Below are 12,108 nucleotides of genomic sequence, written 5' to 3'. Positions count from 1 at the left end.
TTGATGTGTGATGATGTGGTTCACTGATGTGGTCTACTGATGTGTCTGGTGATGTGGTCCACTGATGTGGTCCACTGATGTGGTCCACTGATGTGGTCCACTGATGTGGTCCACTGATGTGGTCCACTGATGTGGTCCACTGATGTGGTCCACTGATGTGGTCCACTGATGTGGTCCACTGATGTGGTCCACTGATGTGGTCCACTGATGTGGTCCACTGATGTGGTCCACTGATGTGGTCCACTGATGTGGTCCACTGATGTGGTCCACTGATGTGTGATGATGTGGTCCATTGATGTGTGATGATGTGGTTCACTGATGTGGTCTACTGATGTGTCTGGTGATGTGGTCCACTGATGTGGTCCACTGATGTGGTCCACTGATGTGGTCCACTGATGTGGTCCACTGATGTGGTCCACTGATGTGGTCCACTGATGTGGTCCACTGATGTGGTCCACTGATGTGGTCCACTGATGTGGTCCACTGATGTGGTCCACTGATGTGTCGGATGGTGTGGTCCACTGATGTGGTCCACTGATGTGGTCCACTGATGTGGTCCACTGATGTGGTCCACTGATGTGGTCCACTGATGTGGTCCACTGATGTGGTCCACTGATGTGGTCCACTGATGTGGTCCACTGATGTGGTCCACTGATGTGTCGGATGGTGTGGTCCACTGATGTGGTCCACTGATGTGGTCCACTGATGTGGTCCACTGATGTGGTCCACTGATGTGGTCCACTGATGTGTCGGATGGTGTGGTCCACTGATGTGGTCCACTGATGTGGTCCACTGATGTGGTCCACTGATGTGGTCCACTGATGTGGTCCACTGATGTGTGATGATGTGGTCCACTGATGTGGTCCACTGATGTGTCGGATGGTGTGGTCCACTGATGTGGTCCACTGATGTGGTCCACAGATGTGTGATGATGTGGTCCACTGATGTGGTCCACTGATGTGGTCCACTGATGTGTGATGATGTGGTCCACTGATGTGTGATGATGTGGTTCACTGATGTGGTCTACTGATGTGTCTGGTGATGTGGTCCACTGATGTGGTCCACTGATGTGGTCCACTGATGTGGTCCACTGATGTGGTCCACTGATGTGGTCCACTGATGTGGTCCACTGATGTGGTCCACTGATGTGGTCCACTGATGTGGTCCACTGATGTGGTCCACTGATGTGGTCCACTGATGTGGTCCACTGATGTGGTCCACTGATGTGGTCCACTGATGTGGTCCACTGATGTGGTCCACTGATATGTCGGATGGTGTGGTCCACTGATGTGGTCCACTGATGTGGTCCACTGATGTGGTCCACTGATGTGTGATGATGTGGTCCACTGATGTGGTCCACTGATGTGGTCCACTGATGTGGTCCACTGATGTGTCGGATGGTGTGGTCCACTGATGTGGTCCACTGATGTGGTCCACTGATGTGGTCCACTGATGTGGTCCACTGATGTGGTCCACTGATGTGTGATGATGTGGTCCACTGATGTGTGATGATGTGGTCCACTGATGTGGTCCACTGATGTGGTCCACTGATGTGGTCCACTGATATGGTCCACGTGGTCCACTGATGTGGTCCACTGATGTGGTCCACTGATGTGGTCCACTGATGTGGTCCACTGATGTGGTCCACTGATGTGGTCCACTGATGTGGTCCACTGATGTGGTCCACTGATGTGGTCCACTGATGTGTCGGATGGTGTGGTCCACTGATGTGGTCCACTGATGTGGTCCACTGATGTGGTCCACTGATGTGGTCCACTGATGTGGTCCACTGATGTGATCCACTGATGTGGTCCACTGATGTGGTCCACTGATGTGGTCCACTGATGTGGTCCACTGCTGTGTGATGATGTGGTCCACTGATGTGGTCCACTGATGTGTGATGATGTGGTCCACTGATGTGGTCCACTGATGTGGTCCACTGATGTGGTCCACTGATGTGGTCCACTGATGTGGTCCACTGATGTGGTCCACTGATGTGTGATGATGTGGTCCACTGATGTGTGATGATGTGGTCCACTGATGTGGTCCACTGATGTGGTCCACTGATGTGTGATGATGTGGTCCACTGATGTGGTCCACTGATGTGGTCCACTGATGTGGTCCACTGATGTGGTCCACTGATGTGGTCCACTGATGTGTGATGATGTGGTCCACTGATGTGGTCCACTGATGTGGTCCACTGATGTGTGATGATGTGGTCCACTGATGTGGTCCACTGATGTGGTCCACTGATGTGGTCCACTGATGTGGTCCACTGATGTGTGATGATGTGGTCCACTGATGTGGTCCACTGATGTGGTCCACTGATGTGTGATGATGTGGTCCACTGATGTGGTCCACTGATGTGGTCCACTGATGTGTGATGATATGGTCCACTGATGTGGTCCACTGATGTGGTCCACTGATGTGGTCCACTGATGTGTGATGATGTGGTCCACTGATGTGGTCCACTGATGTGTGATGATGTGGTCCACTGATGTGGTCCACTGATGTGGTCCACTGATGTGGTCCACTGATGTGTGATGATGTGGTCCACTGATGTGGTCCATTGATATGGTCCACGTGGTCCACTGATGTGGTCCACTGATGTGGTCCACTGATGTGGTCCACTGATGTGTGATGATGTGGTCCACTGATGTGGTCCACTGATGTGGTCCACTGATGTGGTCCACTGATGTGGTCCACTGATGTGGTCCACTGATGTGTGATGATGTGGTCCACTGATGTGGTCCACTGATGTGGTCCACTGATGTGGTCCACTGATGTGTCGGATGGTGTGGTCCACTGATGTGGTCCACTGATGTGGTCCACTGATGTGGTCCACTGATGTGGTCCACTGATGTGGTCCACTGATGTGTGATGATGTGGTCCACTGATGTGGTCCACTGATGTGGTCCACTGATGTGGTCCACTGATGTGGTCCACTGATGTGGTCCACTGATGTGGTCCACTGATGTGGTCCACTGATGTGGTCCACTGATGTGGTCCACTGATGTGTCGGATGGTGTGGTCCACTGATGTGGTCCACTGATGTGGTCCACTGATGTGGTCCACTGATGTGGTCCACTGATGTGGTCCACTGATGTGATCCACTGATGTGGTCCACTGATGTGGTCCACTGATGTGGTCCACTGATGTGGTCCACTGCTGTGTGATGATGTGGTCCACTGATGTGGTCCACTGATGTGTGATGATGTGGTCCACTGATGTGGTCCACTGATGTGGTCCACTGATGTGGTCCACTGATGTGGTCCACTGATGTGGTCCACTGATGTGTGGTGATGTAGTCCACTGATGTGTGATGATGTGGTCCACTGATGTGGTCCACTGATGTGGTCCACTGATGTGTGATGATGTGGTCCACTGATGTGGTCCACTGATGTGGTCCACTGATGTGGTCCACTGATGTGGTCCACTGATGTGGTCCACTGATGTGTGATGATGTGGTCCACTGATGTGGTCCACTGATGTGGTCCACTGATGTGTGATGATGTGGTCCACTGATGTGGTCCACTGATGTGGTCCACTGATGTGGTCCACTGATGTGGTCCACTGATGTGTGATGATGTGGTCCACTGATGTGGTCCACTGATGTGGTCCACTGATGTGTGATGATGTGGTCCACTGATGTGGTCCACTGATGTGGTCCACTGATGTGTGATGATGTGGTCCACTGATGTGGTCCACTGATGTGGTCCACTGATGTGGTCCACTGATGTGTGATGATGTGGTCCACTGATGTGTGATGATGTGGTCCACTGATGTGGTCCACTGATGTGGTCCACTGATGTGGTCCACTGATGTGTGATGATGTGGTCCACTGATGTGGTCCATTGATATGGTCCACGTGGTCCACTGATGTGGTCCACTGATGTGGTCCACTGATGTGGTCCACTGATGTGTGATGATGTGGTCCACTGATGTGGTCCACTGATGTGGTCCACTGATGTGGTCCACTGATGTGGTCCACTGATGTGGTCCACTGATGTGGTCCACTGATGTGTGATGATGTGGTCCACTGATGTGGTCCACTGATGTGGTCCACTGATGTGGTCCACTGATGTGGTCCACTGATGTGGTCCCTTGATGTGGTCCATTGATGTGGTCCACTGATGTGGTCCACTGATGTGTCGATGATGTGGAGCATTAATCTAGCTTTGTCAAGCCACGGATACATCCCATGTCGCCCGCTAGCCAATCATCGGGTGAATATTTCATGAGACCCAGGCTCAGCAATGTAAACAGATATCTTGTTGCTGCCATTTGATACACGGCAACACGGGGCCGGCACACGGCAACACGGGGCCGCCACACGGCAACACGGGGCCGCCACACGCAACACGGGGCCGCCACACGGCAACACGGGGCCGCCACACGGCAACACGGGGCCGCCACACGGCAACACGGGACCGCCACACGCAACACGGGGCCGCCACACGGCAACACGGGGCCGCCACACGGCAACACGGGGCCGCCACACGCAACACGGGGCCGCCACACGGCAACACGGGGCCGCCACACGGCAACACGGGGCCGCCACACGGCAACACGGGGCCGCCACACGGCAACACGGGGCCGCCACACGGCAACACGGGGCCGCCACACGGCAACACGGGCCCGCCACACGGCAACACGGGGCCGCCACACGGGGCCGCCACACGGCAACACGGGGCCGCCACACGGCAACACGGGGCCGCCACACGGCAACACGGGGCCGCCACACGGCAACACGGGGCCGCCACACGGCAACACGGGCCCGCCACACGGCAACACGGGGCCGCCACACGGCATGTGCAGGGGAGGTGTGTGCTGGACGCTGTTTGATGGCCAGCGATAGGCAGGCCACGTCACGCTAGCTGGGCCACTTAACTTGATTGCTTTAGGGTCATTTAAATCACGTGACACCGATATACTGCCGGGCTGCACGTGAGACAACTAATTGTAGGGAGGGGTGGAGGGGGGTGGTGGTTGGGTGGGGTGGATGGAGGGGAGGGGCGGATGTAAGGGGTGGATTGGAGGGGTGGAACCGGATACGAGGGGAGGACGGGAAGGAAAGCTGTTGCATTTTGGGATGTGCATCTATTTAACATAAAATGCGACGGTTTCATTAGACCATCATTCATCATCCATAAATGACTTAACTCTTTTTTGATGATTTCTAGCTCCCCCCCCCCCTCCAACACACATCGTCACAAAAAGCCAGACCCCCCCCCTAAAATGACGTCAGACCTCAGCCTTTCAAAATTGAAGTTGCCATTTACCAATACCTACCCCATATACCACACTACACCCCACACTACACCCGCACTACCTCACACTACACCCACACCACACCCACACTACACCCACACTACACCCCCACACTACACCCACACTACACCCACACTACACCCACACTACACCCACACTACACCCACACTACACCCATACCACACCCACACCACACCCACACCACACCCACACCCACACTACACCCATACTACCTCACACTACACCCACACCACACCTCACACTACACCCACACCACACCCACACTACACCCAAACTACACCCACACTACACCCACACTACACCCACACCACACCCACACTACACCCACACCACACCTCACACTACACCCACACCACACCCACACCACACCCACACCACACCCACACTACACCCACACTACACCCACACTACACCCACACTACACCCACACCACACCCACACTACACCCACACTACACCCACACCACACCCACACTACACCCACACTACACCCATACTACACCCACACCACACCCACACTACTTCACATTACACCCACACTACACTCACACTACACCCACACTACACCCACACCACACCCACACCACACCCACACTACACCCACACTACACCCACACCACACCCACACTACACCCACACCACACCCACACTACACCCACACTACCTCACACTACACCCACACCACACCCACACTACACCCAAACTACACCCACACCACACCCACACCACACCCAGACTACACCCACACTACCTCACACTACACCCACACCACACCCACACCACACCCACACTACACCCACACCACACCCACACTACACCCACACTACACCCCCACACCACACCCATACTACACCCACACTACACCCCCACACTACACCACACCCACACCCACACTACACCCTTACTACCTCACACTACACCCACACCACACCCACACTACACACCACACTAAACCCACACTACGCCCCACACTACACCCACACTACACCCACACTACACCCACACTACACCCACACCACACCCACACCACACCACACCCACACCCACACTACACCCATACTACCTCACACTACACCCACACCACACCCACACTACACCCCACACTAAACCCACACTACGCCCCACACTACACCCACACTACATCCACGATAAATCGCACCCCCCCCCCCCCCCCCCAATGAGTATAGGAGACGGATTCACCCAAGAGGTTTTCACACCTATTAGTTTACCGTTACAGTTGGGATTAAGATAATCTTTCCATTAGCCATGGATACGACGCTAATGGAAATATAAACTATTGATTAATTAAATTTTAATGATTTTGTAGAGGTTAATGTTAAAGAAAAAGTTTTACGATTTGTGACATGTCAGTGTTTGTTTAATAAAGAAGGTCTTTAGCATAACTGAATGCAATAGCTGTTCCATAGCTTGACCTGTTGCAGGTCTATAGCTGTTCCATAGCTTGATCTATTGTAGGTCTATAACTGTTTCATAGCTTGATCTATTGTAGGTCTATAACTGTTTCATAGCTTGATCTATTGTAGGTCTATAGCTGTTCCATAGCTTGACCTGTTGTAGGTCTATAGCTGTTCCATAGCTTGATCTATTGTAGGTCTATAACTGTTTCATAGCTTGATCTATTGTAGGTCTATAGCTGTTCCATAGCTTGATCTATTGTAGGTCTATAGCTGTTCCATAGCTTGATCTATTGTAGGTCTATAACTGTTCCATAGCTTGATCTATTGTAGGTCTATAGCTGTTCCATAGCTTGATCTATTGTAGGTCTATAACTGTTTCATAGCTTGACCTGTTGTAGGTCTATAACTGTTTCATAGCTTGATCTATTGTAGGTCTATAACTGTTTCATAGCTTGATCTATTGTAGGTCTATAGCTGTTCCATAGCTTGATCTATTGTAGGTCTATAACTGTTTCATAGCTTGATCTATTGTAGGTCTATAGCTGTTCCATAGCTTGATCTATTGTAGGTCTATAGCTGTTCCATAGCTTGATCTATTGTAGGTCTATAACTGTTTCATAGCTTGATCTATTGTAGGTCTATAGCTGTTCCATAGCTTGATCTATTGTAGGTCTATAACTGTTTCATAGCTTGATCTATTGTAGGTCTATAGCTGTTCCATAGCTTGATCTATTGTAGGTCTATAACTGTTTCATAGCTTGATCTATTGTAGGTCTATAGCTGTTCCATAGCTTGATCTATTGTAGGTCTATAACTGTTTCATAGCTTGATCTATTGTAGGTCTATAGCTGTTCCATAGCTTGATCTATTGTAGGTCTATAGCTGTTCCATAGCTTGACCTGTTGTAGGTCTATAGCTGTTCCATAGCTTGATCTATTGTAGGTCTATAACTGTTTCATAGCTTGATCTATTGTAGGTCTATAGCTGTTCCATAGCTTGATCTATTGTAGGTCTATAACTGTTTCATAGCTTGATCTATTGTAGGTCTATAACTGTTCCATAGCTTGATCTATTGTAGGTCTATAGCTGTTCCATAGCTTGACCTATTGTAGGTCTATAGCTGCAGAACATGGCTCGGCATTCGACTGATAGCTGTAATACGGCTGTAAAGGTCAATGTTTTTTTATACACCCTCGCCATTGTCGTGACCTTGCTGAGAATTCTTGACCATTTCCTTGACAAAAACACCACATTCCAATGATGTCTGGCACTGCCACCGTCACCCCGCCCACTTTTGTACCCGACCCGCCAAACACTACCCACCCCCGGGTTCTTGTGTCCATTGTTACATTTCACACACAGGAAATTAAGGCGGTGGTTTATTGTATTAATAAATACAAACAAAGGGAATCTAGTCTGATGACTAAGTTATTGTTTACACACAAAACAAATCATAACACGCCCCTTTCATTTCTTCCCAAGCTGATTATATATAGATGCGCGAGGAAAATATTCTCAGCTAAAATAAACCTCTACGATATCTTTAATCAGTCTGATCAGCCCATCAGAACGATCATTAAACCCACTGCAGACCCCCCCCCCCCCCCATCGCCCGGAACCCCACCTTCGTGCCCCACCTCCCTACCCAAACCCCATGTCCAACAGTCACACTCATATAATTCTGAAATTCCTGATGGTGCTCATGCGCTGTCAAGTATCCAATCACGTGACTCGGTTTGTTTACCCAGCAACCAATGGGAGCACGTGATGCCGGGAATCAGAGGCATATATATATATATATATATATATATATATATATATATATATATATATATATATATATATATATATATATATATACATATATGCGTGTGTGTTTGTGTGTGCGACAGTCTGGAAAAAAATTAACAATTACGCTGATTGTCGTTCTCTAAAACTTCACTGGACGCCAATTAAATTCACCCTTAAGTTAAGATGCCGAAACGAATAAATAGTAGAAAATAAAAAGAGCTTAGAACAGTGGGCTCCATCGAACCCGACTCTCACATCAACTTTTCAACTTTGAACAGCTACCCCGCTACTCTGGGACCTTTATCTTTGGTTACCATGGCAACAGAGAACCACGGGCATTATGGTCCATTAATGATGCGCTCTACTGGGAGATATCACGTACAAGGGCCGCAACTTCAAACGTTGGCCCGATAGAGATCAACACTCGCATGCGTACAAAATATAAACAGAAAATAAAAGCTCGAAATTTTATGTCAAGTAATAGGTCAGTTGTCAGTAAGGTGCAAAGGTTGCTATATCAGTTGTCAGTAAGGTGCAAAGGTTGCTATATCAGTTGTCAGTAAGGTGCAAAGGTTGCTATATCAGTTGTCAGTAAGGTGCAAAGGTTGCTATATCAGTTGTCAGTAAGGTGTAGAGGTTGCTATGTCAGTTGTCAGTAAGGTGCAGAGGTTGCTATGTCAGTTGTCAGTGAGGTGTAGAGGTTGCTATGTCAGTTGTCAGTGAGGTGTAGAGGTTGCTATATCAGTTGTCAGTAAGGTGTAGAGGTTGCTATGTCAGTTGTCAGTAAGGTGTAGAGGTTGCTATGTCAGTTGTCAGTAAGGTGTAGAGGTTGCTATGTCAGTTGTCAGTAAGGTGTAGAGGTTGCTATGTCAGTTGTCAGTAAGGTGCAGAGGTTGCTATGTCAGTTGTCAGTAAGGTGTAGAGGTTGCTATGTCAGTTGTCAGTAAGGTGTAGAGGTTGCTATGTCAGTTGTCAGTAAGGTGTAGAGGTTGCTATGTCAGTTGTCAGTAAGGTGTAGAGGTTGCTATGTCAGTTGTCAGTAAGGTGTAGAGGTTGCTATGTCAGTTGTCAGTAAGGTGTAGAGGTTGCTATGTCAGTTGTCAGTAAGGTGTAGAGGTTGCTATGTCAGTTGTCAGTAAGGTGTAGAGGTTGCTATGTCAGTTGTCAGTAAGGTGTAGAGGTTGCTATGTCAGTTGTCAGTAAGGTGTAGAGGTTGCTATGTCAGTTGTCAGTAAGGTGTAGAGGTTGCTATGTCAGTTGTCAGTAAGGTGTAGAGGTTGCTATGTCAGTTGTCAGTAAGGTGTAGAGGTTGCTATGTCAGTTGTCAGTAAGGTGTAGAGGTTGCTATGTCAGTTGTCAGTAAGGTGTAGAGGTTGCTATTTTTACTGCCTTTGACCTCCAGTTAAAGTCTGTGTTGTAACCTTTGACCTCCAGTTAAAGTCTGTGTTGTAACCTTTGACCTCCAGTTAAAGTCTGTGTTGTAACCTTTGACCTCCAGTTAAAGTCTGTGTTGTAACCTTTGACCTCCAGTTAAAGTCTGTGTTGTAACCTCTACCTCCCGTCAAAGTCTGTGTTGTAACCTTTGACCTCCCGTTAAAGTCTGTGTTGTAACCTTTGACCTCCAGTTAAAGTCTGTGCTGTAACCTCCGACCTCCAGTTAAAGTCTGTGTTGTAACCTGTGACCTCCAGTTAAAGTCTGTGTTGTAACCTCTGACCTCCCGTTAAAGTCTGTGTTGTAACCTTTGTCCTCCTGTCCCCAGTCGACAAGAAAGAGCTACAACAGTGGTACAAAGATTTCATGAGGGACTGTCCGGAGGGGATGCTCAAGATGGAGGTGAGATAACATTTTTTCTTTTTGGAAGGGAGAGAACCTCAATTTTTTTTATGGAGGGGAGAGAACCTCATTTTTTTTTATATGGAGGGGAGAGAATCTCAGTTTTTTTATGGAAGGGAGAGAACCTCACATTTTTTATGGAGGTGAGAGAACCTCAATTTTTTATGAGGGGAGAGAATCTTACATTTTTTTAATGGAGGGGAGAGAACCTCAATTTTTTTATGGAAGGGAGAGAACCTCAATTTTTTTTCTTTTTGGAATTGAGAGAACCTCACTTTTCTTTATGGAGGGAGAGAACCTCAATTTTTTTCTTTGATTTTTTTATGGAGGGTCTAGAACCTCACTTTTTTATGGAGAGGAGAGAACCTCATTTTATTACGAATTTCGACCAGATTCTATATTTTAGAAAGAAATAGCAGTTTTAATTATTTTTTTTTAATGGGCAAAGTCTGGGAGGTTTGAGGTTGTGTGTGTGTGTGGAGGGGGGGGGGTGTAAGAGTTTGACTTGTTGTGACGTTGTGTATGAACGACCCCCCCCCCCCCCCCCATAAAAAAGTTTGACCGCCTCTCATCAGACAACTGTGCCAGTGTAGGCCCTGTGATCTGGTTGATGTCGGGCTGTAACATCCATTAGGTGGCATCAGGGGCGGGAGGGGGGGGGGGGAGAGATCAATGGAATTTCTATAAATAAAGCAAATAATCAGATGGAATTTTAAAAGCAATATCGTATAGCTGTGTTGGGAGATAATTGGTGCCGGTGGGTGGGGGTGGTGGGGGGGGGATAATGTCACCATTAGTTCGCTAATGTCACCACTAGTCCGCTATGACTTCGACACCCCCCCCCCCCCCCCCCCCCCACCTTTAAAGCCCACAAAATTACACGTCAACTAATAGACCTACGCCAGGTGAACTGATGGTGGTGTTGACAAATGTCCAATTCTTGTGTATGTCTACATGTTGTACGTCCATGTATTTTCAACAAATGTGGTGATTCACGTCTTGCTAAGATCTGGTGTATTTTTTATTTTTATAATCCCAATTTTAAAAAAAAAAGTAATTAACTTGGCTGGCCTAACTACAGCCTTAGAGGATCTGATACAAGACATCATTAGCCGTTATTCAACACAGGTTTTTTTATTCTATTGCCTGTTTTTTTTTTAAAATCCGCTGATTAATATTTTTCTTCCTGTCAATATGTTGTCCTATTTGTTATTGTTTTATTTGTTGTCTTGTAATGTTTGTAGTCGTTTCTTGTCCAACTTTTGTCTTTATTTTTTTTTAAATTTTGTCTCAGGGTTGTTGTTTTATTATGTCTCAGGGTTGTTGTTTTATTATGTCTCAGGGTTGTTGTTTTATTATGTCTCAGGGTTGTTGTTTTATTATGTCTCAGGGTTGTTGTTTTATTATGTCTCAGGGTTGTTGTTTTATTATGTCTCAGGGTTGTTGTTTTATTATGTCTCAGGGTTGTTGTTTTATTATGTCTCATGGTTGTTGTTTTATTATGTCTCAGGGTTGTTGTTTTATTATGTCTCAGGGTTATTGTTTTATTATGTCTCAGGGTTGTTGTTTTATTATGTCTCAGGGTTGTTGTTTTATTATGTCTCAGGGTTGTTGTTTTATTATGTCTCAGGGTTGTTGTTTTATTATGTCTCAGGGTTGTTGTTTTATTATGTCTCAGGGTTGTTGTTTTATTATGTCTCAGGGTTGTTGTTTTATTATGTCTCAGGGTTGTTGTTTTATTATGTCTCAGGGTTATTGTTTTATTATGTCTCAG

General features: G+C 47.6%; 1 protein-coding gene across 4 annotated transcripts in view; it reads left to right on the top strand.

The window, feature by feature from the left end:
- The window catches only part of LOC131930392 (neuronal calcium sensor 1), a 50,154-nt gene that overhangs the window by 12,592 nt on the left and 25,454 nt on the right, over positions 1-12,108 (top strand). For all 4 annotated transcript variants that reach the window (XM_059286873.1, XM_059286865.1, XM_059286881.1 and 1 more), the window contains exon 2: positions 10,261-10,334. In XM_059286873.1, coding sequence (XP_059142856.1) covers positions 10,299-10,334 — 36 coding nt within the window. In that variant the 5' untranslated portion in view covers positions 10,261-10,298. The remainder of the gene's footprint in view (positions 1-10,260; positions 10,335-12,108) is intronic.

The sequence above is a fragment of the Physella acuta genome, unplaced genomic scaffold (genome assembly GCF_028476545.2).
Source record: "Physella acuta isolate Inbredline_101_S28 unplaced genomic scaffold, ASM2847654v3 ptg000098l, whole genome shotgun sequence".
NCBI classification, from domain to species: domain Eukaryota; kingdom Metazoa; phylum Mollusca; class Gastropoda; family Physidae; genus Physella; species Physella acuta.
The sequence above is the reverse complement of the archived record's forward strand: the minus strand, read 5'-3'. Positions and strand labels throughout refer to the sequence as shown.